The sequence below is a fragment of the Sus scrofa genome, chromosome 4 (genome assembly GCF_054392235.1).
Source record: "Sus scrofa isolate SSC_HxYL_T2T_F1_AM1 chromosome 4, Sscrofa_HxYL_maternal_Yorkshire_Landrace_v2.0, whole genome shotgun sequence".
NCBI classification, from domain to species: Eukaryota; Metazoa; Chordata; class Mammalia; order Artiodactyla; family Suidae; genus Sus; species Sus scrofa.
The window spans coordinates 36,363,276-36,390,239 of record NC_139386.1 but is presented as its reverse complement, the minus strand read 5'-3'; the positions used below and the strand labels follow the sequence as shown (position 1 = coordinate 36,390,239).

Sequence of the window (26,964 nt, the reverse complement as noted above, 5' to 3'; positions counted from 1 at the left end):
TGTTCTCTAAGCGGAGTTCCACAGCTCAAAATCATCAAGGGAACACTTTAGGTGACATTTAAGGCTTAGTTTTCCCCTCTGCTTCTGATGCTACTTAAGAACAGAGGACAACTGTAGTTCACACCCGGGGTCCTGGCATCCATCCGTCTACTGAGGACTTTTCTTTCTCTTTTCTTTTTTTCTTTTCTTTTTTTATTTCTTGGGCCACTCCCATGGTATATGGTGGTTCCTAGGCTAGGGGTCCAATTGGAGCTGTAGCCACCAGCCTACGCCAGAGCCACAGCAACACGGGATCCGAGCCATGTCTTTGACCTATACCATAGCTCACAGCAACGCCAGATCCTTAACCCACTGAGCAAAGCCAGGGATCAGACCCGCAACCTCATGGTTCCTAATCAGATTTGTTAACCACTGAGCCACAACGGGAACTCCCATGGACTTTTCATTTTTTTAACAAGGTGATTATTAATAACTGCATTCAAGTAACCAGATATCAGTTTGGTGACCTCCACCTTGTTCTTCTGGGCTTCACCATGGTCCTGCCTGACGGGGTGTGAGATGCGTGTTCAGACAAGGGTTCTCTTTTTACCACCCAGTGACAACGGGCTCTTTGCCAATCCTTCCCTGAAGCAAGGTAACAGTAACGTACCCCTCCCTTTCAAGGGCTACACAGAGTGCTCTCTGATAAAGGGAAATGTGCTGGCAGTTGAGGCTTAGTACCAGGTAGCAGAAGGATCCCAGGTTACTGTCCCTTCTGGCTACATGTTGGACCAGCTCACTGTGCTACAGCCCATCCATTCAACCTAGGGGGTTATTAAGCTACCAGGCCTCCCTTTGGGTCAGTGGGAAGCATCAGAAATGACAGGTTGGGAGTTTCCGTCGTGGCTCAGTGGTTAATGAATCCGACTAGGAACCATGAGGTTGCGGGTTCGGTCCCTGCCCTTGCTCAGTGGGTTAACGATCCGGCGTTGCCGTGAGCTGTGGTGTAGGTTGCAGACGCGGCTCGGATCCCGAGTTGCTGTGGCTCTGGCGTAGGCCGGTGGCTACAGCTCCGATTCAACCCCTAGCCTGGGAACCTCCATATGCCACGGGAGCGGTCCAAGAAATAGCAACAACAACAGCAACAAAAAAGACAAAAAAAAAAAAAAAAGAAATGACAGGTTGGGAGTTTCCGTCGTGGCTCAGTGGTTAATGAATCCAACTAGGAACCATGAGGTTGCAGGTTCGATCCCTGGCCTTGCTCAGTGGGTTAAGGATCTGGCGTTGCCATGAGCTATGGTGTAGGTTGCAGACGAGGCTCGGATCCTGCATTCCTGTGGCCCTGGTGTAGGCCGGCAGCTACAGCTCCGATTAGACCCCTAGCCTGGGAACCTCCACAAGCCGTGGGAGCAGTGCTAGGAAAGGCAAAAAGACAAAAAAAAAAAAAAAAAAAAAAAAAGAAAAAAAAGAAAAGAAAAAAGAAATGACAGGTTGGGAGTAGATGCTACCTGTGTGGGGTAGGGACAGGGACTGAATCATCTTGCCACACAGCATATGGAGTAGTTTCATGGCTCTTACTGCAAAAGTTCTCATTTATTATTATTGACAATTAAGTCTGTAATTGTCAATTTTATTCTTTGGTAATACTTTAAAAAAGATCTGGTATGAAGTCATGACTGCAGTTCTTTAAAAGAGATGAAAGTATTTGCTTAATTAAAAGTTAAGCTCCACAGAGCTCCTGTAGTAGCCAAGAGGATGCATCCATGAGACTATGAGGATATAGTATCCAAATGTATCGATGAGGATGTATAGATGATACTAGCCCGGCTAGTATCCATGAGGATGCAGGTTCCATCCCTGGCCTCACTCAGTGGGTTAAGGATCTGGCATTGTCTCAAGCTGTGGTGTAGGTCATAGATGTGGCTCAGATCTGGTGTTGCTGTGGCTGTGACGGAGGCTGGCAGCTGCAGCTCTGATTTAACCCCTAGCCTGGGAACTTCCATATGTTGCAGATGCGGCTCTAAAAAGGAAAAAAAAAAAAAAAAAGTTAAGCTCTATTGCTTGAGAAAGTTGGTGGTGAGTAAAGAACTTGCTCAAAATGCTGGCTGGCATTTACCATTCGAAGGGGGTGCACTGATATTACTGACTGTATAAAAACAGAAGACAGAAAGCTGAAAGGATTATCTACTTGAAAATTAGTTCTTTTAAGAAGATTGTACCTGAAAAAGATAATTGAATATGTATAACTGCTGAAGGTAGGTTTCTGTATTTTCATTTAGATCAGGGTTTGGCAAACTTTTCTGTAGAGCCACATAGTAAATATTTTCAACTTTGTGGGCTATGGGCTCTACTGCAACTACTTACCTCTACCGCCCTAGCACAAAAGTAGCCTTTGACGATATATAAGTGAACAAGCATGGCTGTGTGCCAATAAAACTTTATTTATATAAACATTGGCCCATGGGCTGTAGTTAGCGTCTCTCTGATTTAGATCAAATGACTGCTCCTTTAAGTTAATTTCCCTCATTTTTAATTCCAAGTTTTCTTGTCCATGTACATAAAGTAAAGCAATACCTGTTAATGTGTTGACTCCATTAGTAGAGAACTTCACAAACACTTAATGCTGGTTTTTTCTTTTCTCTCTCTCCCTTTCTCCCTCTCTCCCCACCCCTCTCTTTTTTTAACCATACTTTCAGCACACAAAAGTTCCTGGGCCAGGGATCGAACCCATGCCATGACAGCAACCCAAGCCGGTGCGCCACCAGGGCATTCCACAAGTAATGCTGGTTTTATAGCAGTGTTCTTAGATGCTTCAAGAGAAAATCCCTTAACTCGAATAATGGTGGTTGTTTTCTTTTTTTTAGATGAAGAAAAAAATTCACACATACCCTGTCCTGAAGCGGTATATATAAAAAACAAGGCATATTTTTTAAAAAGATACGGCCTCTGCTTTGTTGTGTTATATTTTTACTCTTTTTTTATTCTTTTATTTTATTTTATTTTTTAAATCTTTTTGTCTTTTTGCCATTTCTTGGGCCGCTCCCGTGGCATTTGGAGGTTCCCAGGCTAGGGGTCTAATCAGAGCTGTAGCCACCGGCCTACAACAGAGCCACAGCAACGTGGGATCCGAGCTGCGTCTGCAACCCACACCACAGCTCACAGTAATGCCGGATCCTTAACCCACTGAGAAAGGCCAGAGATCGAACCCGCAACCTCATGGTTCCTAGTCAGATTCGTTAACCACTGAGCCACGACGGGAACTCCTACTTTTTTATTCTTTAGATTTGGCTCACCACTAAAGCATTGATTTTGAACAAAATGCAAAGAAAATCTAGAGTACTAAATTCATGCACTCAAAAGTATTTTTTAAAGACTACCATCAAAACAGTAGGATAAAATGAAAACAGTCAACATAGAAAATACAATTTGTTGTGTAGCAAAAAATAGAAATAAAAATTTTGGCAGAGCACAGCAGGATGGTTAAAAACAATATTCTTACAAAATTAAAATGTCTACAGAGCAGAAATGTCCTGAACATTGGTCATTGTATCCAAAGTAGCAGCAAGAATTCCCATCGTGGTGCAGTGGAAACAAATCCTACTAGGAACCATGAGGTTGAGGGTTCGATCCCTGGTCTCGCTCAGTGGGTTAAGGATCCAGCGTTGCCATGAGCTGTGGCATGCATTGCAGACACGGCTCAGATCTGGTGGTGTTGTGGCTGTTGCCTAGGCTGGCAGCTGTAGGCCTAATTGGACCCCTAGCCTGGGAACCTCCATATGCCATGGGTGCAGCCCTAAAAAGACATCTATCCATCCATCCATCCATCCATCCATCCATCCATCCATCCATCCATTCATCAAACAAACAAAACCCAAAGTAGCAGCAACATGCTATCTATCAAAATAGAACCTGTAATTATAAACATTTACAAATTCACAGAGAAATCAAACTCCGAAATTTCCGTGTCAAAGCTGTGATGGAATACCAAGGGGGGAAATACTAAATCATAACAGTATGTGCTTTCTCCTTTTTTGCACCTCATCAATAAAATTCTCAAAATATCATAGACTTTCATGGATACCTTTTTACATCAAGCTTAGTATAAATGAATCCTCTACATTTTGCTTGCATTTTCTTCAAAATCAGTGCTTTGGTAGTGAACATTGGCAAAGCATGAAGGATAAAAAAAAAAAAGACAACACAATGAAGCAAAGGCCTTTTCTTCTGTTAAAATATGCCTCATGTGTCAGACTTAAATATATTGCTTGAGGACAAAGGTTAGGTCAGTTGGTACCATCTTTATGGAAGTTTTCAAGATGGATATTTAGAAATATATCCTCAAGAATAATAGAACATGTATTCAAAGACAGAGGATGTTGGCTGCCATGTTCAGGGACCTTCAGCCAGGAACCATCCCAGGTGCTGGAACCGCACGGGGTGTGTATAAATTAGACTTAGTCGTGGGCCTCATGGTGCTTGCTGCCAAAGTGATTTATAGCAGCAAATCCTGGAAATAACCTGACTTCCGATAAGAGGAAATTGGCTAGCTAAATGATAACAATCATAAAATGGAATACTCTGTGTCATTAAAAATAATGCTGAGGGTCTTTATTAATGAACTTGGCAAAGGACTCACAATATACTGCCTGTATTTTTTTAAAACCTTTAAACAATAAGCCTTTATTAACTTAATGAAAAGGAAAATCAATGAAGGTATTCTCATTTTTAAAAGAGCCTGATTTTTAGTGCTTGATGGGTTTATAAATTACAAAAACAGCTCAATTGCAATACATTTCTTTCACTCCCTTCCAAGAGATTCCTCTTGGTGCAATATTTCATTCACCTTTGTTTGGTTGTCTTCTTTCTGGAGAGCTTCTAATTTCTGCCTCTGCACCGCTGTGGGTTTGGCCCATTCTTTTTTTATGTCCTGTATTGCCTTCAAACAATATAAGTAATAAAATTAGCAAACATAAAGGAAATTAATTAATCTGACAAAAACATACTTGTGCATGAAAGGCTATAAAAACAGACCCAAGTGGACATATATGAGGATTTAGCATGTTATAAGGGTTCCTTTTTTTTTTTTTTTTTTTTTTTTTTTTAATGTGCCCTTGGAGGGTGGAAGTTCCTAGGCCAGGGATCGAACCCATGCCATAGCAAAGTGACCCTAGCCACAGCAGTAACAACACCAGATTCTTAACTGCTAGGCCACCAGAGAACTCCTGAAGATCATTTTTTAAATTAGTTGGATATGAGAAGCAATTGCTCAAGGGTTTGGGGACAGGTGACAGTACCTGGGAAAGAAAATAAAGTTAGCTCTTACCCTACATCATCCTATCAAATAAACCCAGAGAGATCAAAGATTCAAATGTAAAAAACCATAAAAGAACTAGAAGAAAATAAAAGGGACATATTTTTATCTCATCTTGGGATGGAAAATATCTAAGACACAAAGACAAAATGTCATATAAATGATTATATAATTACATAAAAATATTAAAACTTCTATATAAAAACCACCAAGGGACAAAATATGAAGCAAACGGCAAACCAGGGGAAATGACTGCATGACATGTGGCAAAGAGTTAATCTTTTTTACGTAAAGCAATAATAAAAAAATGTAAACATCCCTAAGAGGAAAATGGACAAAGGCTATGTATTAGCCATCAATAAAAAGGAATTTCACAGGAAAAATATGTATCGAACCTCACTAGTCATCAAAGAATGTTTTGGCCTCTCAACTTGGCAAAGACTGAAAAAATACATAATATTTGGAGTTGGCGAGAGTTTGGAGAAAGAGGAAGTTTCATACGGATCTAATGCAACTGAAACTGGTACAACTTCATGGAGGAGATCTGGCATATAAATTCAAAAGCACCTACAGGAATGATAAACATAGACACAGGGAAGATGTATTGGTAAGGCTGTTACTACTACTGTTTGCAATGTTGAAAACATTTCAACTACGAATAGTGGCAAACACAAGCAGCGTGCGGACTATGTGGCAGGCAATGTTTGAACTGCTCTAAAACAAAAGTCTATCCCGCCTCCTCCCCACTCACCCCCAGTGACTACTAATTGGTTCTCTGTATCCACGTGTTTGTTTTTGTGTGGTTCGATGTGTTCATTTACATTATTTTATTACTTGTTTATTTATCATTTAATTTATATTTCAGTGAAATCACATGGCATTTGTTTTTTCTCTATCTGGCTTATTTCACTCAGCCAAATACTCTCAAAGACCATCCATGTTGTCACAAATGGCAGGATTTCATCTTTTTCTAATGGATGAGCAGCATTCCAGCCAAGGAAAGCTGAGAGGCACCAGAAGATGGAAGAGGCAAGGAATAGAAACTCCCTTAGCACTTTCGGAGCGAACACGGCCCTGCCAGCAACTTGTTGTCAGACTTCTGGCCTGTGGAACTGAGAGTAAATTTCTATGATTTCAGTGGCCTCTCCCCCACCCCTAAAGAAAAGTCAATCCTCGCACCCACCCTAAGAAATAGGTACTATTATGCACCAAAATAGGTAATTGAGTTTGGATACAACTGAGTAATAGGTTAAGCTATCGTTTAAGATTATACAGAATAACAAAAAACATGGGAAAAGTCTGTGACATATTGATACATGAAAAATGTCACGTTAAAAAGGGTATAGTAGTAGTAGATCCTGAGTTTTATAGAACAAAAAATATATGTGTGTATGTGTGTGTGTATTTATATTTATATAAAACAAAACCCCAAAGACCTTGTATGCATACTTATGAATCAAGAAAATGGATGTGGGAGTTCCTGTCATGGCTCAGTGGAAACGAATCTGACTAACATCCATCGATCCCTGGCCTCGCTCAGTGAGTTAAGGATCCAATGTTGTGGTGAGCTGTGGTGCAGATTGCAGATTTGGCTCAGATCTGGCATTGCTGTGGCGTAGGCCGGCAGCTACAGTTCTGATTGCACCCCTAGCCTGGGAAACTACACATGCCCCAGGTACGGCCCTAAGAGACCAAAAAAGAAAGAAAGAAAATGGATGTGCGTATCAGTGAAATATAGTATATGAAATAAACACACCAAAATATTAAGAGTTTATGTGTAAGTTGATTTAAGATTTGGGGTAATCGTGTTTTTGAGCTCTTCCATCTTTGATATGTTCATAAGATGAAAACAAATTTTCCCACACACCTATAGGCAAGGAATCTATGACAAAGGAGGTGAGAAGATACAATGGAGAAAAGACAGCCCTTTCAATAAGTGGTGCTGGGAAAACTGGACAGCCACATGTAAAAGAATGAAATTAGGATACTTCTAACACCATACACAAAAATAAACTCAAAATGGATTAAAGACCTAGATATAAGACCAGATACTATAAAACTCTTAGAGGAAAACACTGGCCAAACACTCTTCGACATAAACCATGGCAACATCTTCTCAGATCCATCTCCTAGAGTAATGATGATAAAAACAAAAATAAACAAATGGACTTTATTAAACTTAAAAGTTTCTGCACAGCCCTGGAAACCCTAAACAAAACGAAAAGACAACCCACAGAATGGGAGAAAATCTTTGCAAATGAAGAGACTGACAAGGGATTAATCTCTAAAATTTATAAACACCTTCTGCAGCTCTACACCAAACCCATCAAAAAATGGGCTGAAGATCTAAACAGACAATTCTCCACAGAAGACATATGGATGATCAAAAAACACATGAAAAGATGTTCAACATCACTAATCATTAGAGAAATGCAAGTCAAAACCCCTATGAGATACCACCTTACACCAGCCAGAATGGCCATCATCAGAAAGTCTACAGACAACAAGTGCTGGAGAGGGTGTGGAGAAAAAGGAACCCTAGTACACTGTTGGTGGGATTGTAAATTGGTGCAACCACTGTGGAAAACAGTATGGAGATTCCTCAGAAAACTAAACATAGAACTACCATTTGATCCAGCAATCCCACTCCTGGGCATCTATCCAGAGAAAACCACGACTCGCAAAGACACATGTACTCCAGTGTTCACTGCAACACTATATGCAATAGCCAAGACATGGAAACAACCTAAATGTCCAGCGACAGAGGAGTGGATCAAGAAGATGTGAACATATACACAATGGTATATCACTCAGTCATTAAAAAAAAAAAAGAAACAGTGGCATTTGCAGCAACACGGATGAACCTAGAAATTATCATGCTAAGAGAAGTCAGTCAGACAGCAAGACACCAACGTCAAATGCTACATCACTTACATGTGGAATCTAAAAAAGGGACACAATGAACTGCTTTGCAGAACGGATACTGACTCACAGACTTTGAAAAACTTATGGTTCCCAAAGGAGACAGATGGGAGATGGGGGGACGGGCTGGCGGTTTGGGATGGAAATGCTATAACTGGATTGTGATGACCGTTGTATACTTATAAATGTAATACAATTCATTGAGTAATAAAAAAAATTTTACAACAACAACAACAACAACAACAAAAACAATTAAAGGAGTTCCCTCCCCAGTGGCTTAGGGCGTTAAGGACCCAACGTTGTCTCTGTGAGGATACAGGTTCAATCCCTGGCCTTGCTCAGCAGGTTAAGGATCTGGCATTGCCACAAGCTACAGTATAGGTCACAGATGCGGTTCAGATCTAGTGTTGCTGTGGTTGTGGTGTAGGCCGGCAGCTGCAGCTCCAATTTGATGCCCGGCCTGGGAACTTCCATACGGCACAGGTGTGGCTGTAAAAAGAAAAAAAAAAATTTAAGTGACTACATTGCTAGGCCCTGTTTGCTCAGCTTTGGGGAACTGCTATCAGCAAGTGTTCCCGAACTCCCAACTCCCTGATGGGCTGCTCAAGTCTGTTTCCTAATCTGCACCACAGGGTTAAACAGAACACTGGTCTCAAAGGCAGAAATCACTGGAAGACAACTGCCCTCTGGATTGTCCTAAAGCCTTTGGCAACTGTTTCTGTGATCCCCCCTTCTCCTCCGGGCCCCCAGCCTCCCTTCCCCTTTAGCCCACCTGGCCCCAGGGGAGGCTCTGAGATTAGCTTTCCATCTCATCCGCTGCATGTACTTGCATGTACTTAGCCTGTGCTATGGTGACATCACACACTGAAAGAGATTTCCATAGGTCCTCAGTTAGACTGTTAACCCCTCAAGGGAAGACCCTGAGTCCTTTACCTCAGTGTATCTTGTCTGCTGTCTTAACATCCAGCAAAACCACAAATCATTCTATGTTACTTATCAGGCACTTACTTGTATCTAAGTCTGAATGCAAGAGTTTCTCTTATGCCCTTCAGGGATATGAGAGACAGCTTACACCTTTCCTCCAAGGGCAGAAAGTAAAACTGAATCAATGTTTGCCATTGCTATTTAGCTTGGGGAAAGGAGATGGGTCTAGAGAGGAGAAGAAAAACACTGTTTTTTGAGGACCTGTTTTAGATAAGTTTTCTCATTGACTTTTTCCAAACTATTCTGTGGATAAGAAGCATTCACCCCCATTTTACAGAGGGGTAAAAATCGAGGTCTAAGAGGTTATGACTTTCAAGATGACCCAGAAAGTAAGTAGCAAGAGTTGGATTAAAACCCAGATCTGACCACTCCATCCATCGAGTCCTCTTCTCATTGCCCAAGACACTGAATTCTGACCAGGTAGACAGCTACCCACCCCAAGAATTTCTCCTTATTGCCAACTGTTCTCAAAACTGAACCTAGGGAGTTCCCGCTGTGGTGTAGTGGGTTAAGCATTTGACTGCAGCGGCTCAGGTTGTGTACAGCGGGTTAAAGGACCTGGCATTGGTCACAGCTGTGGCTTAGAGTTGATCCCTGGCCTGGGAATTTCCATATGCTGTGAGTGTGGCCATTAAAACACACACACACACACACACACACACAAAACCAAAACAGGATTCCCACTGTGGCGCAGCGGAAATGAATCTGACTGGGAACCATGAGGTTGCAGGTTCGATCCCTGGCCTCGCTCAGTGGGTTAAGGATCCAGTATTGCCGTGAGCTGTGGTGTAGGTTGAAGACGTGGCTCGGATCCTGCATTGCTGTGGCTGTGGCATAGGCTGGTGGATGCAGCTCTTAGACCCCTAGCCTGGGAACCTCCATATGCTGCAGGTGCAGCCCTAAAAAGACAAAAAAACAAAAACAAAAGCAAAACAAAAAAACCCACTGAACCTAGATACCATATCAGAATAGAATCAGAATAGGTGTGAAAAATCAAACACCTTTTCTTTCTTGAATTCTACTTGCTATTAGAGCCTTGTAAGGACTATTAGAATAGGGCAACGATGTCCAAGGGAAACATGGCTAAATATACAAGGTAAACAGCAGTCATGGCAGTAAGCAGACAAGTACCAACCAAAGATATATCCATCATTAGAGGACCTGGGACTCTCAACACAGATTTAAATGTCCTCCAGGAGAGGTAACATAACAGTTTTTGTTTTACGACTCTGAAGATCTTTGACCCTGATTATGACTTCACAAGTCATCACTCAAATGTATGATACACAATACCTCACTCCAGACAACAGACTCAAGTTGAGACAAATGTCTCTACTCAGTTATATGGTTCCCTGAAGACTGGCTGATGGAGACTCATGCAGAACCTAATTGTTTAAATTGCATGAAATCACATCAGTCATAGTTTTCATGAGCCTCAAGCACACATCCTCTAGTGCCCTCGGCAGAGCCGACAGTAGTGAGAAATGGACAGCGCGTGCCTTTTTAAATAAGGTATCAGACACTTGGCTCCAGGTGGCTGAGGCAGAGCCGAGCAAGGCCAGGGATGCCTGAGCAGGCTGGGCCTGTGCAAGGGCACTGGGCCACAGGGGTCCTAGAAAGCAGATGGTCACCCCATGCTCCCCTTTCCAAGCTGCAAGCCCTGATGCAGGGCCTGGAAGAAGGGGCACCTTTTTTAAACTGCATAAAGTACAGATAGGCCAGTGGTGGCCCTGCTGAAATGTAGACCCAGAATGGACTAAGTCTTCAATATTTTTTAGAAAATCCAGAAATTTATACTTTTATAGGCAATCTTCTGTTTTGTTTAATGTCACAGAAATATAATATATATTTTTGGGGGGGGTCTTTTTGCCTTTCCTAGGGCCACTTCCGCAGCACATGGAGGTTCCCAGGCTAGGGGTCTAATCAGAGCTGTAGCTGCCAGCCTACGCCAGGGCCACAGCAACGTGGGATCCAAGCTGCGTCTGCAACCCACACCACAGCTCATGGCAACGCAGGATCCTTAACCCACTGAGCAAGGCCAGGGATCAAACCTGCAACCTCATGGTTCCTAGTCATGGTTCCTGTGCCACAATGGGAACTCCAATATCACAGAAATTTTTAAAAAGAAGGAAGGAGATAGCCTGTGGGGATCCACTTGGCTCCTGGGACACCATTTGGCACACCTGCTTTAGGAAAAGCAAGAATATCCCTTCTCAGTTAATTATGATGGCATCATGACTCATCAGAACTCATGAGGACTTTTTGCATTCACTTTTTTTAAAAATGGCCACACCACCGGCATACAGAAGTATGCATCAGGGACTGAGCTTGAGCCACTGCTGCGACCTACACTGTAGCTGCTGCATCACCAGATCCATTAACCCACTGTGCCAGGCAGGGGATAGAACCCATGCCTCTGCAGCTACCTGAGATGCTGCAGTTGAATTCTGAACCCATTGCACCACAGTGGGAACCCCTACATTCACTTTTTTTTTGCTTTTCAGGGCCTCACCCTTGGCAAATGGAAGTTCCCAGGGTACCCAACCGACTGAGCAAGGCCAGGGATCAAACCCACATCCTCATGGATATGAGTCGGATTTGTTTCCGCTGCACCAGGACGGAAACTTTTTTTTTTAATTTTTAAAGGATGATTGCTTCTCCCTCACTCACATATCCTAGGCACCCAGGACAGTCTCTGCCCTTGGCCATGCAGAGATAAGTACATGAACCAGTATCCACAACACTGGCAGGGGCGGGGGAGTACAATAATGGAGGGGGTAACAAAATACTGTGGGAACAGAGAGGGAAGAGGCATTTTCTTTTTTTTCATTTCTTTTTTGTCTTTTCTAAGGCTGCACCTGTGGTATATGGAGGTTCCCAGGATAGAGGTCTAATTGGAGCTGTAGCTGCTGGCCTACACCACAGCCGGCCTATGCCAGAGGCACAGCAACACCAGATCTGAGCCGCATCTGTGACCTACACCACAGCTCACGGCAATGCTGGCTCCTTAACCCGCTGAGCAAGGCCAGGGATCGAACCCACAACCTCATGGTTCCTAGTTGGATTCGTTTCCACTATGCCACGATGGGAACTCCGGCAAAGGAGCCAAGGAAGGCTCCCTAAAGGAGGCAGCAATTATGGTTCCTTCCCGTCTGATGGCTTTGGGCTGTGTTTTGAATCTCACTACCTCTGCTCAAATTCAAGGAATAATAATGGCACAGGTTATTACAACATCAATTACAGCTTTTTGAAGTCTTTGCCAGGCAAAGAGCTAAGGTTTGACTAACAGTCCATTAAAGCTGGGAGAAAACTTAGAGACCTAGTTGTCTCACTGCTTCACAGGAGATGCTGTCGTTCCAGTTCCAGAAGGATGAAGTGACTGGCCCAAGGTCATGTGCAAAGCCAGTAACAGAGCAAAGGACAGCATGCATTTTTGAAACTGCAATGCAGTATGCTTTGCATGAAGCTCTCTCTTCCCCAGCTATAAGCAGAGGAAATACCATTGATATCTCTCTGCGACCTTCATGAAAGTCCTTATTGAAGGACATTACAACTCCTTAAGGAAGACAGATAAAAAGCAGATTACAGTGTTCGTGGTTCCTCATTCTCACTACACTGTATCCCTGGAAACCCTGCCACCGAAACAATATTAGAATTAGGTGATGCATTCTCAACCAAGGACAGCAAACCAGACACAACTAATAATGTATCATAACAGCAAGGATACAACAGCGCTGTGCCTCAGTAAACATTTGAGACAGTAAATTATGTTCCAGCTCAGGTAATAGGGGTATAAATACACTGAACATGATTGTGCATGGACCGAAGTCGGATATGAGATAAGCTCAGAACTAGATTCTAGCCATATAAATGCAACAGTGAATATTAAACATTTAATGCTTAATGGATTGATTTGCCTTCTGAGAATTTAGAAGAGGTTTGTGGAAATTATTTACAAAATGGCCTTGGGTCTCTTAAAAAGTCACCTAAGGAGAAATGGGTATTATGGTTGTGACTTCTCCTGCGACATTAAGGCTGCTGGGGCTGTGTCTGCTCAGTCATGCACCCAGGTTCCCTGCCTCGTGTCGAAAAAGCCAAGGTCCCTGACTGAGGCTGGTGGTCTAGTGGGGGAAGTTTACACGCAAATGATGCTGTCTTTTGCCAAACTGAAGATCCTGTTGATTTTACGATACCATGTTTCTGTGTGAAACTAAGAAAAAACACTGCAATTCAATGATGACAGGGCCACGTGGCAGTCCTGTGTGGGCATGAACTGCTCACACCAGTCTCTCCAAGCTGGGAACTGCTTTCATTTCTTCTGAGGCATTTGGCAATTTCTTGCACCTTCAGTGGCACTGCTCAGCCTGTGCTAGGCAGTCCTTTTGCTTAAGCTTAGTATAAAACAGAGTGGTTTTCTCTCTCTGGGAACATAAAGCACTTGATTGTTGCTTTGCCAGGAAATATGGAACATGGAGCTGTGGTCATTTCTCCAAAGATGAACATCTGCTTTTCCAATATAAAAAGAAATCCTGCCACTCAGTCTTTGCCCATGTAAGTAATAAATCCCATTCCATGCAGAATCCTAGGACAAACTTTTCAAAGTAATTTTAAATTTCAATTAGACGCAACACATAGGTCAACAACACACCTAATGCACTGAAAGGGAAAACAGTACGAACAGCTATGTATCAGTCAGCTATTGCTGTGTAACAAACCACTCCAAAAATGAAGACTTGCTTAAAACAGTGCAATTTAAGTAATGCAATTACTTAAAACAAAAGCCACCTGAGGAAGTATGTGGTTTTCCTCTTGTATGTCCTTCAGTAAACCAAAGAGCCCAAATTCACCCCTTGACCTTTTTGCTATACTCAAAGTACTCCAGGACGTTCTATTATTATTCCCTTGTCCCCTTGCAAAGCTCATTGAAAGTAATGTCAGACCCTACACTTTTCCCCTCTCTTCAATTCTACCTCCTTAGTTTACAAAAAGCTAGAGTGTAGCAGCCTAGAACCACACTGCACAAAAGCCACCTGCAAATCAGTACTATTAAATCCCTCTTCTACATCCTCTATGTCTAAGGCTACTCAGCAAACTTTCTCTCTTCTTCTTCTAAAAATGAAAATGATACCAACTGCCTGACAGAGCTATGCAGCTTAAATGAAAAACAATGCATTTAAAACATTAGTACAATGTTGGGGCTACCAGAAGGCTTAATGCTAAGGTTATGCCAGGAAACAGTTCTAGTTTCTGGAGACACAGCAATGAACCAACAAATTCCTGATTTCATGGAGAAATCATTCTAGGAGAGAGACAGTAAACACAAATTATACATGCAGTGAAACGGTGGAAATGCTAAGGAGAAAATACAGCAAAATATGTCAGCATTTGGGGTTTGGTCTAAGGGAATGGAAAACCTTGGGAGGGTTTGAACGAGCCAGGAATTTGACCCACCACTCTGCTGCTTGAGACAAAAACATGGAATAAAGCCACAGAACTCTTTAAAAGAAGTTCCCAAACCTTCCTCCCAGAACTGCCAAGCCAGGCCTCCAAAGATGCTGAGTTATGGGGTGAACACTGGCAGGGGGGCTGGGGAAGCAGGCCGGAGGTGGGGTTTTGGGCAACCAGCGGCATGCATTTTGGAGGCAGCATCTGCTGACCATCCCCAGCTGAGCAGAACCGTCCCACCTTGAGTCAGGAAAGGAAGGGAGGCTGGACTCAAAGTTTACTTTTCTCTTTGTTGAAGGGCAGGCAAGACAGGACCAACTGTATAATCTGCAGAGCTGCATGCAAAATGAAAATGCAGAATCCTTTATTAAAAAATTATTAAGAATTTCAGAGTTCCCATCATGGTGCAGCAGAAATGAATCTGACTAGCATCCATGAGGTTCCATCCCTGGCCTTGCTCAGTGGGTTAAGGATCCAGCATTGCCATGAGCTGTGGTGTAGGTTTCAGACATGGCTCGGATCCCACATTGCTGTGGCTGTGGTATAGGCCAGCAGCTGTAGCTCTGATTAGACCTCTAGCCTGGAAACCTCCATGTGCTGCGGGAGCAGCCGTAAAAGACAAAAACAAAAACAAAAAACACAAGAATTTTAGGATGTGACAGTAGAGTGTTAAACAAGCCTGGGGCACTTCTGAGCAGGCAGGGCAGGGGGCAGTGTAGCCTCAAAGGCCAAGAAGCTGGCCCTGGTAGCTGGTACACTACTTGCTGGCTCAGGGAAAAAGAACATTATGCTAGAGATTTAGGGATTGTGTGACTTCAAATTATCAAGGATATGCTTTCCAGGCTCATATAAATTAGCCTAGATGATAGAGTGTCAGCTGCCAAGTCAGAGGGATTGTTCAAATGGAAGTAGAATTCTTTTCTCTCTAAGCTATACTTATTATTATTATTTTGCTATTTAGGGCCACACCTGCAGCATATGGAAGTTCCAAGGCTAGTGGTTGAATTGGAGCTGCAATTGCCAGCCTACACCTCAACCACAGCAATGCAGGATCTGAGCCGAATCTGCAACCTACACCAACAGCTCACAGCAAAGCCAGATCCTTAACCCACTGAGCGAGGCTGGGGACTGAACCCACGTCCTCATGGATACTAGTTGGGTTCGTTACCACCGAGCCACAACAGGAACTCCTCTATTTCTTTTTAAATTTTTATTTAGTTGTTATTTATTTATTGTGGTAAAATATACATAACATTTATCCTACTAACTATCTGTAGGTATACACTTCAGTGGCATGAAAAACACGGGCAATGTTGTATAATCATCACTGCTTTTTTTTTTTTTTTTTTTTTTTTTTTTTGGTCCTACCTTCTGCATGCAGAAGTTCCCAGGCCAGGGACTGAACCCTCGCCCCAGCAGTGACAATGCCAGATCCTTTACCTGCTGAGCCACAGGGGAACACCTACCACCACTGTCTATACCTAGAAGTCTTTCATTATCCCTAGCGAAAATTCTGTACCCATTAAACAATAAGTCCTCCCCTCCCCCTAGTCCCTGGTAACCTCTGCTTTACTTTCCGTTTCTATGAATTTGCCTCTTTGATGTATGGAAATAGAATTCTTTTTTTTTTTTTTTTTTGCTTTTTAGGGCCACATCCATGGCATATGGAAGTTCCCAGGCTAGGGGTCCAATTGGAGCTACAGCTGCCGGCCTACACCACAGCCACAGCAACGCCAGATCCAAGCCACGCCTGCGACCTACACTGCAGCTCACGGCAACACCGGATACTTAACCCACTGAGGGAGGCCAGGGATCCAACCTGCAACCTCCTGGGCCCTAGTTAGATTCGTTTTCACTGCACCACGATGGAAACTCCAGAGGTAGAAATCTTAACTGCCCCCAATTTGGTCCAGAGGTTTCAAACGCAAATGGCCTCCAGTTTCCGGTGTCCTGCTAGCGCTTGGTTGCCCTCACCTGCATGTAGATCAAATCTACAGCTGCCTTGCAGTCCATCAGCCTGGAATCGAGGGACGGGTCCAGGTACCTGCATAATTCAGGAGCATTCAGTTAATTCACCGCATGGCTGATGAGCACACCTGGGAGCACGTGCTCTCTGAAGGGCTGGCCCTCAACTCCTTGAACCAAGGTCCCCTTTCCTAATAAAGCCACAGCCCTCTGCTTGCCTAGTCTTCCACTGTCCTTCCACCCCTCTGCTTCCTAGTGTCTTTATAGAGTAAGCTTTCCTGGTGGACTCTGAGTGTAGAGACGCAAAAAAAAAAAAAAAAAAAAAAAAAAGGCTTAAGGGAGTGGTCCCCACTTCTGTTCACACTCAGGCTCACTCGTGGCCACAAAGTCCTCACGCCCTTTCTGCATTCACAATACTTGGCATGTCCTTCTGCCTTGAATCCACACCCATATTAGCACCCAGCACCCCAGCCACCTCATCTCTTGCCTGAGCTGCTTGGCCGCCCTCCTCAGCAGAATTTATACCTCTGTTGCGCTCCCACACTCCACAGTCCAACAGGAGTAGTCTTTGCCCAGGAACCTTTCGGACTGTGACAGTCCCAGGAGTTAGGGCATTTATCCTGCTCGCTTCCAAGCCCCTTCATGGGAGATCCCACGTTCACTTCCAGCTCCATCTCTCCCCTCCCTCATCAATCTCCTTCCCGACTTCTGACTTCTCGGCCTCTCCCTCGAGCCTCAGCCTCTGGTCCCTGCCTCTGGTCCCCACGCCACCGCAGGGCTGTGCTGCCACCCATCCTGTGTGCTTCCTGAGCACCCCGAGTTTATCCTGATGGCTGCTCTGATCAAGCTGATCTTGACACCAGGCATGAGCCCAGGGGCTGAGTCCTAGTCACACTTGCCCCTCTGGACTGTGGCAAACAGCAAGCCTTCGTGTCTAACAGATCCAGATTGCCAGGACAATCACAGTTACTGTGTCGCAGCTACTGTATGTTAAGGACCCACAGAAACCATCAGGAAGGGGTGTGCCGGGGCTGGTCTCTAACCAGTCCGGAGGCAGAGGTGAGTGGAATCGCTGCTCTCCACAGCGGAGGGGAAGTAGTCGATGGGCTTGGCATCAACTGGGCAAAGGATGAAAATGTCACTTGAAGATCATTGTCATTCTGAGGGGTGGGAGAAGCGACGGCAGCACTCCTGCTTCTATTCCATTTAGCTATTGGACCTTGCAGCCCAGGGGTTCTGTGTGGCAGGGGAGAGCAACTATTGCATCAGAGTTAGAGAGCCCCCAGGCCCATCCCAGACTGGGGCTCTGAGAGGCCAGGGCAGACCCCCTCGGGTCTGGAAGGAACTGTACCATCTTTGGAAAGATGCACCAGGGAATTCAGAGAAAAATTCCTAAAACCACCACTGGGCCTCACTGCAGGGCCTCACATGTCAGGAACCCCACAGCTCATGGCAGCCCAGCTAGCCTCCCTGCCCACAACCTGTAAGACCTCACTGGACAGAGAACCAGGCACCTGCAGGATCCTGTCTCCAGGCTCTCCCCTTCCAGGGACCTGGTCCTCAGCTCTGACAGCAGAAGTGGGACCTCCTTTCCTCCCAGTGCCCATGAGCAAAGGCAATCTGCCCAGATCCGGGATCCAGGCTTGTGACGGGGTAGATGTTTTATCTTGCTTGCACTTACCATCTAGAATTTATCTATTTAATAATGACATAGGCACGAGTTCCCATCATGGCTCAGCAGTTAATGAACCCGACTAGCATCCATGAGGATGCGGGTTCGATCCCTGGCCTCGCTCAGTGGGTTAAGAATCCCGCGTTGCCATGAGCTGTGGTGTAGATCGCAAATGTGGCCTGGATCCCATGTTGCTGTGGCTGTGGTGTAGGCCGGCGGCTACAGCTCCAATTGGATCCCTAGCCTGGGAACCTCCATATGCTGTGGCTGTGGCCCTAAAAAGACAAATAATAATAATAATAATGACATAGGCAAAGCCCAATTTCCAATTCCAGGTGAGGGACAGAATCCTCATCTCTCCTTTAATCTCAAGTTCTCTGGAGAGTTCATGGACAAAACTGTCTAAGCCTCAGGGTTTTTTTTTTTTTTTTGGTTACTATTATCACCTTTATTATTATCAATATAACAATAAAAAAATGACCAAAATTTATTGCACATATGGGATTACTTTAACTCTTACTATAATCTTATGAGCTAGAGTCTATCATTATTATTTCTATTTTACAGATAAAGAAACTGAGGCTTCGAGAGCTTGAAGACCTTGGCTAAAGTTAATTCAGCGAAACTCTAAGAGGGCCGAGACTTATATTCACGTAATCAGATCCCAGAACAACTGTGCTTAGCCCCCGTTTCACTAGGCAGCTTCCAGAAGAATAGCTACTCCCTAACCTCAGACAGAACTACATTCTTCTCCCCTTCTCAGGGCTCCAGGCCACAGAGGACCAATTCTCAGACCGGCTCTGAACAGCAACATATGAACATCTAGCCTTGCTGGGAATCTCCGTCCAAAATTCAGAGTCACAGCCTGGAGCTCTAGCAAGTCATCACAAGGTCAAGATAACAACTATTCCTCCATTTCAAAATGCCTTTCTTTAAAGATCCTGGGTTCAGATTACAGAATAACTGAGCTGGGAGAGAGTGAACCAAAGAAGCAGTACGATACGGCCACGGTCATAAACACTGTGAATTCCGGATTGTAGGATGTGCGTAGGGGTTGGGTTCAGGGCGTTTCCTGCTTCTCACGGTTATTTGGGTTGCCTGCTCTCTACAGGACCCCTTGTTTCTGGGGAAATCTGCAGGGTCTTTTCCCCCTAGATTGAGTCCTATCAATCTAGGAAAATATAACTGGCTCTGGTATATATGCATGTATTGGTGGACTCCTTTAGGAATGTAAGCCAGATACAGAGAGTGGCTGAGTCCACTCTTTGTCATCATGGAATATTGCAGTTCAACAGATACATCAGACTTGCTTGTGACCATCGTCAAAGTCCTTCAATTGAGTAGTCAGTAATCTAGCCCCAAACAGCCTACAGCCTGCAAATCCTTACCATCACCTGCTTCAATCCCCAATCCCCCTACCCCAGCCTTGCCTTTGCGGCTGCCATCCTCACTATAACATCCATCAGGTTTTGTTTTGTTTTTTCTCTTTTTCTGTGGGCTTTTTTAAAATGATTTTTATTTTTTCCATTATAGTTGGCTTACAGTGTTATGTCAATTTCTACTGTACAGAAAAGTGACCCAGTCACCACACACACACACACACAGGTACATATTCTATTTCTCACACCATCCTCTACCACGTTCCATCATAAGTGACTAGATATAGTTCCATCCTTCACGTTTTTACTTGAGACCAGAGAAAGGCATCCTGAGCATCCTTTTCTTTAGGATAAACATTCTGAGTCATTCTCCCCACTGCCTCTTCTTCACTGCTCTCCTCTTAACCTTCCCCGAGCTCCTAGGCTTCCACCCGCTGACAGATCGTGAGCTGGATGTGGTGAGATTCTGACAAGTTCTGATCACTCCGAAGTGCCTGCTGTCACAGTAAACGTTCACTCACCACTTCCTGAGTCCAACCTTGCAGTTTTCTACTTGAGAGCTTCGGAGGCTGACATAAGGGAGTTCAAAGTCCACCAATTTTTTCATGACTAGAGAAGGAGAAAGATAATCTTACTGGTTGAAACAGCACAAAGAGTTTACATACTGTGCTTTACAAATGCTAAAATAAAGCATTACCATTGGAAGGAATAAAATCATAGTAATAATATTCTCTATGTGCATTAGAAGGTAATTTTTAACTTTCTGAAGTTCATTCAAAAAATAAGCAATATCTGAGAGTTTTTGTTGTGGCGCAGTGGAAATGAATACAACTGGTGTCCATGAGGACTCAGGTTCAATCCCTGACCTCGCTCAATGGGTTAAGGATCCAGAGCTGCTGTGAGCTGTGGTGTGGGTCGCAGATGCGGATTGGATCCTGCGTTGCTGTGGCTGTGGCTGGCAGCTGTAGCTCTGATTTGACCCCTAGCCTGGGAACTTCCACATGCCTCAAGTGAGGCCCTAAAAAGCAAAAGAAAGAAAGAAAGAGAGGGGGGGGGGGAGAAAGAAAGAAAGAAAGAAAGAAAGACAGACAGAAAGAAACTGAGGTCTGGAGAGATCCAGTGCCTTCATCAGCACACCACAGCTCGCAGGTCCTGGTGGCCAAGTGACAGCCAAACTCCTTAACTTCCACCTCCAAAGCACCTCCCCACAGCTTCTGAGAACATATATAAACTATTCTGAGATAACCAATACCATCTCTCAACAAATAACTGGTAATGCCTAGAAATACACTGAAGAGAAAAGCAAAAGCTATATGAAACACGACATCAGTCACTATGTCACTGCACATATATACTTTTTGGTCGTCAATGGTTGTATCCTTTTTTAAAATTTTTATTAGAATATAGTTGATTTACAGTATTGTGTCAATTTCTACTGGACAGAATAGTGACCCAGTCATTTTACACACACACACACACACACACACACACACACGCACACATTCTTTTCCTTATACTATCTTCCATCATTTTCTATCCCAAGAGATTGGATATAGTTCCTTGTGTGGTACAGTAAGACCTTATTGCTTATTATTCAACACAGTTCTGCAAGTCCTAGACATGGTAATCAGTAAAGAAAAAGAAATAAAAGGAATCCAAATTTGGAAAAGAAGAAGTAAAAATATCACTGTTTGCAGATGACATGATACTATACCTAAAAATTCCTAAAGACACTACCAGAAAACTGTTAGAGCTCATCAATGAAGTTGGTAAAGTTTCAGGATACAAAATTAATACAAAACTGTTGGAGCTCATCAATGAATTTGATAAAGTACACTCACATTGAAAGATCAGAAAGAGAAATTAGGGAAACTATCGTATTTATCATCACATCAAAAAGAAGAAAATACCTAGGAACAAACCTACCTAAAGAGACAAAAGATCTGTACTCTGAAAACTCTAAGATGCTGGTGAAAGAAATCCAAGATGACACAAATAGATAGAAAGATATACCATGTTCGTGGACTGGAAGAATCAGTATTGTCAAAAGGCAATCTACAGATTTAAAGCAATCTCTATCAAATTACCAACGACATTCTTCGCAAAACTAGAACAAAATATTTTAAAATGTGTTTGGAAACACAAAAGACCCCAACAGCCAAAGCAATGTTGAAAAGAAAAATGTAACGGAGGAATCAGGCTTCCTGACTTCAGACTATACTACAAAGCTACAGTCATCGTCCCAAATATATATTTTTACAGAATCTAAGAATTTACTGATATTACTCACATTTTATAGAAAATACTCCTTGGGAGTTCCTGTCGTGGCTCAGTGGTTAAGGAATCTGACTAGGAACCATGAGGTTGAGGGTTCCATCCCTGGCCTTGCTCAGTGGGTTAAGGATCCAGCGTTGCTGTGAGCTGTGGTGTAGTTGCAGATGTGGCTCGGATCCCATGTTGCTGTGGCTCTGGCGTAGGCCGGTGGCTATAGCTCCGATTAGATCCCTAGCCTGGGAACCTCCATATGCCGTGGGAGCAGCCCTAGAAATGGCAAAAAGACAAAAAGACCAAAGGAAGGAAGGAAGGAAGGAAGGAAGGAAGGAAGGAAGGAAGGAAGAAAGAAAGAAAGAAAGAAAGAAAGAAAGAAAGAAAGAAAGAAAATACTCCTTAACAAGGAGGTAAGGTGGTCTCATGGAAGGTCCTGATGCCAGGAGCCCAGCACCAAGGGGGTTGTGGCATGACTGGTGGCCGGCAGTCAGCAAAGGGATAAAGGAACACCAGCCAGGAGGACTGGGGCTCGAGGAGGCACAAGATGAAGTGTAGTTACTAGAAAGAACTGGTGTCTTGCTCCTGACCATGCTGCCTCTCTGGTGCTGCTCACCCCCGCTCATCCTGAACAAAGGCACGACCTCCCATTCCCAAGTGTCCAGGGGCCCAGAGTCTAGTAAGGACCGGGGCACATGGGGGTATTCCCTTGGGGGTGACTGGCCCCTCAGCTGCGACCCCACATCTTCTGGCGGAGCGCCTGCCCACATCTGCCCACCTGTCTCAGGCTGCCCTGCATTCCTTTCCTCCTTCTTACCAGACAGCTTGCCCTCCTTGCCAAACCGAATGAGAAATAGGCCGAAGTAGCCCACCAGCTCCCGACGCAGTCCAATTTTGTGTGACACCACCTTTACCCAAAGACAAGAAAGAAGAAGGAGAAGTTAGGCGTGTTGGTCATGCACGCTGTGATGTGCAGAATTTCAAACTGTTTAAACATCAATAAAAAGAGCTTTAAGTGACTAGTGGGCATTAAAAGAAATCTTTCCCGCAACTAAAAAGGATACATATTCATTTTAGAAAATTTAGAAACAAAAAACTGCAGTGAAGAAAATAAAAGTCAGTCATCAGGTCTCCCCGCGCCCCCCACACTCCACCTCCAATAGACATGAATGAACTGGCCCAGCTCAGAGTGGTTCAGTCCATCTCTGAGGGGTATACGTCCTCCAGATCTGTTTGGTCTTTCTTGTCCACTAGAGGGCAGCAGCCATTCTCCGTGAAGCCCAGTCCTTCTGTGATACTTGGCCCTGGGGCCCACACTCCAATTTACCTTCCTTCCCCAGAAGCTGGATTAGGGACGTTCCCTACCACTTGGCTGGCATATAAAAGTATACAAGCCACTGTCAGTCTAGGACCCCCCAGGCCTGCTTCTCTCTGATGTCTGCTGTGATGGTCAAGTTTAACGTATGTGGTCTTTGCTCAGTGAAACCTCAGCTCGCAGGCACAGGCTACCCTCATTTCTTTTTTTCTTTTTTTTTTTTTTTTAATTTTTAAAAAAATTATAGTTGAGGAGTTCCCGTCGTGGCTCAGTGGGTAACAAATCCGACTAGGAACCATGAGGTTGCGGGTTTGGTCCCTGCCCTTGCTCAGTGGGTTAACGATCCAGCGTTGCCGTGAACTGTGCTGCAGGTTGCAGACACGGCTCGGATCCTGCATTGCTGTGGCTCTGGCATAGGCCAGAGACTACAGCTCCGATTAGACCCCTAGCCTGGGAACCTCCATATGCCGCGGGAGCGGCCCAAAGAAATAGCAAAAAGACAAAAAAATAAATAAATAAAAGAAGATTTAAAGAAAAAAAAATTATAGTTGATTTACAATGTTCTGTCAATTTGTGCTGTACAGCAAAGTGACCCATTGCTTATTCCTCTTTGATCTTAACCTCAAATGGTTTTCAGTTCAACAGCAATGACTTTGTTTTTACCAACTGATCATGAGGCTGTAATCTCGTAACATTTCACATCCATCCACCCTGCCCTTGCAGACATTCGGGCTTCCACAGACTCGCTCCCTCCCATCCAACCAGCCCCACTCCCCCACGCCCAAGGCTGGGTTCCTGGGTGATTTCTTTGCACGCCTGGTCTTCACTGCTGGATCACCTCTGCCACACACGACGGACGGTCCGCCTGTACAGCTCTATGTGTGAGCGAACCTTTTAAACCAGGCTCCAAGGTCTCAAGGTGGCAGTTGTATAAATACCAGGCTCAAAGGGGTACTTTTCTTGTCTGAGATCTGTAAATTACCTTGTGAGACAGTCTAATTAGGTGGATGGTATGGGTGGGGGTTATCAGTACAGCACTGAAAATACAGAAGAGCCTGGGAAGTTTGCACAACTTTTACTCCACATTTATCCCCACTCTCCTTCTTTCTACCTAACTCTCTTCCCCAGGCTCTTGCAAAAACAAACCAACCACCAAAAAACAAATAAACAAAAACCCAAACCAAAATACAGGGCTCCTCTGGCTGGTTGGGGGGAGCTGAGGGTGCACCAGTGGTAACAGATTACAAAGTTATCTTTTCCTAGAGTAAATATGACCCATGTCCATTCAAATTAGATTTCTCTCTTCTCTGACTCATTCAGTGAAAAGAGCAAGCTTACTTGCCAAGGAAGACAGAGTAGGAAAAAAAGAAAACAGAGATGCCTCCTATGATCTATAAAGACAGAAATACAAACACCTTGTTTTGAGAGGAGAACGCATTATAAAAACAGACACAATAGTCTTTCTCTCTTAACAAATGTTAACGATGCTTCAAAACTCAACCACCACCCCCGTAAAACCACATTAGCGCAAATGCAGAGAAAACAAAAAAGGAGATTTTAGTTTGTAGCTGGTCCTTAAAAAGCCTGCAGGATGGCTGGAGACCTGAAGTGAGTGCGGCGACAAGTATGCTTGAGAAGATACAGACAATGATTTTTAATTACAAAATGTAAATGACATTTTTAAGCAGGGGAGAGGATTTCCCAGGCGGGGGAGAGAATGCACATCTGTGCTTGACCAAGTGCTCACTTTACCTTTTATGGAAACTCTTTGACTTCATTTAACCTCCAGCGCCAGTAAAGTCTGTGCCGCGGGTTTGAATTTCCCACAAGCCAATGTGATGGAAGAGGGGAAGTACATTTTTCTGAGGTTAATGTACTCATATTAAACTCGGGCTCTTAGTTACAAGGGAACCTGGACTAAACAGGTGGCATCATGGAACCCCAAACTTACTGCCCTTCTCTGTACTTATTCAGCATCCCCTCTAATATCTAATATCAAGAACAACACCAGACAGAGTTCCTGTTGTGGCGCAGGGGTTAACAAACCCAACTAGGAACCGTGAGGTTGCGGGTTCGATCCCTGGCCTTGCTCAGTGGGTTAGAGATCCAATGTTGTCGTGAGCTGTGGTGTAGGTCACAGACACAGCTCAGATTCCGTGTTGCTGTGGCTCTGGCGTAGGCTGGCAGCTACAGCTCTGACTGGACCCCTAGCCTGGGAACCTCCATATGCCGCGGGAGCAGCCCTAGAAAAGACAAAAAGACCAAAAAAAAAAAAAAAAAAAAAAAAGAACAACACTGGAATGAAAGAACAAATCCAGTCTCTTAGGCTAGAACATGACAGAAGATAGTATGAGAAAAATAATGTATACATATATGTATGACTAGGTCACTATGCTGCACAGCAGAAATTGGCACAACACTGTAAATCAACTATATACTTCAATTAAAGAGAAAAAGTTAAAGGGAGTTCCTGTTGTAGCTCAGTGATAACAAACTCAACTAGTATCCATGAGGACGCAAGTTCGATCCCTGGCCTCCCTCAGTGGGTTAAGGGTCCAGGGTTGCATGAGCTGTGGTGTAGGTCTCATGGGCAGCTCAGATCCTGACTGGCTGTGGTGTAGGCCAGCAGCTGCCGCTCCAATTCAACCCCTAGCCTGGGAACTTCCATATGCTGTGGGAACAGTCCTTAAAAAAAAAAAAAAAAAAAGTTAAAAAGAACAATACCAAAAGTGATAAAGAACTATAACTGCCACTGCTGATGGATCATGAGCTGTTTCTATAATTACTTAGACAGCGTCTCAAAAAATTAACTTACCCAAACTCACACAGCTAGGACATGGCGGCGCTGTAATTTGAATCCAGGACTTGCCCTAACCGCAAGAGAGAAGAGATCCCAAGTTCCCACCAGCAGCCGACTTTAGCCACAGGCACGTCTAGGTTGGCCAGCGAGCCCAGTGTGTGAAAAACATGTTAATACTGCTGACCCCGGGCAGGTCAGGTGCTTTCCAGCTCTCCAGAGGCCAACCATTTCCAAATGACCCGACACCCTACGGCTGCAGCCCTGACTCACCTGCCTGGCCCCAGAGGCATCTGAGTTTGCGTCCCCTATCCTCATTATTGCTTTCTCCTCCTCCTTTGGCGTGTCTGTCTCTCACTCTGTAAGTCCTGGGAGGGCAATTTAGGGAACTATTTTCTGTGTTTTAGGGGCTCTTGGTATAAATCCTCTCAAGCATTAAGCATCAAGGGTCTTTGGTGCTTTCTGGAAAGATCATCCTGGAAATCAGTAGAGATTAGCAAGACTGGAAGCAGGGAGACTAGTTTGGGGGCTGCTAGGGGTATAGGGATGGAGGAGGAGGGATCAATAGGATACTTGGGATGTCATGTTAGCAGGATACAGGGATGAAGGCGGAGAAGCCAAGGGTAACTTCTCAAAGCTTGAACTCAGCAACCAGGTGGCTTGGTGGTACCAGGCAACCAGGTCACAAACCAGGAGTCAAGGAAAGGCTGTAAGCAGTGACTTTAGTAGGAAGAAAGTTCAAAATTAATCACTAATCGAGTAGAACAAGGGCTAGACAACGGGTATTTCCTCATCTAGGGATGTAACCAGGAGGGCATGAGCAGGCTGGAATCTCCAGGCAGGGAAGAGGAGCGATGAATGACGCAGGGAGGAAGCCCCCAGGGTCTCAGGGAAAGGCGGGCTTGGGAACCAGGAGCCCAACAGGGAGCA

The 26,964-nt window shown here is 44.3% G+C and overlaps 2 protein-coding genes across 7 annotated transcripts in view; both read right to left on the bottom strand.

Annotated features, from left to right (window-relative positions):
• The window catches only part of RNF19A (ring finger protein 19A, RBR E3 ubiquitin protein ligase), a 1,069,816-nt gene that overhangs the window by 357,661 nt on the left and 685,191 nt on the right, over window positions 1–26,964 (bottom strand). The window lies entirely within an intron of this gene.
• Window positions 1–26,964, bottom strand: part of SNX31 (sorting nexin 31) — an 87,087-nt gene that overhangs the window by 22,229 nt on the left and 37,894 nt on the right. For 5 of the 6 annotated variants that reach the window (XM_085021996.1, XM_085021997.1, XM_021089041.2 and 2 more), the window contains 4 exons: window positions 22,740–22,830; window positions 20,179–20,266; window positions 16,616–16,685; window positions 4,823–4,915 (listed from right to left, as the gene is read on the bottom strand). In XM_085021996.1, the coding sequence (XP_084878122.1) occupies window positions 4,823–4,915; window positions 16,616–16,685; window positions 20,179–20,266; window positions 22,740–22,830 (342 nt within the window). Of the gene's footprint in view, window positions 1–4,822; window positions 4,916–16,615; window positions 16,686–20,178; window positions 20,267–22,739; window positions 22,831–26,052; window positions 26,186–26,964 lie in introns of those variants that run through there. The other variant, XM_085021998.1, reaches the window with a different exon arrangement.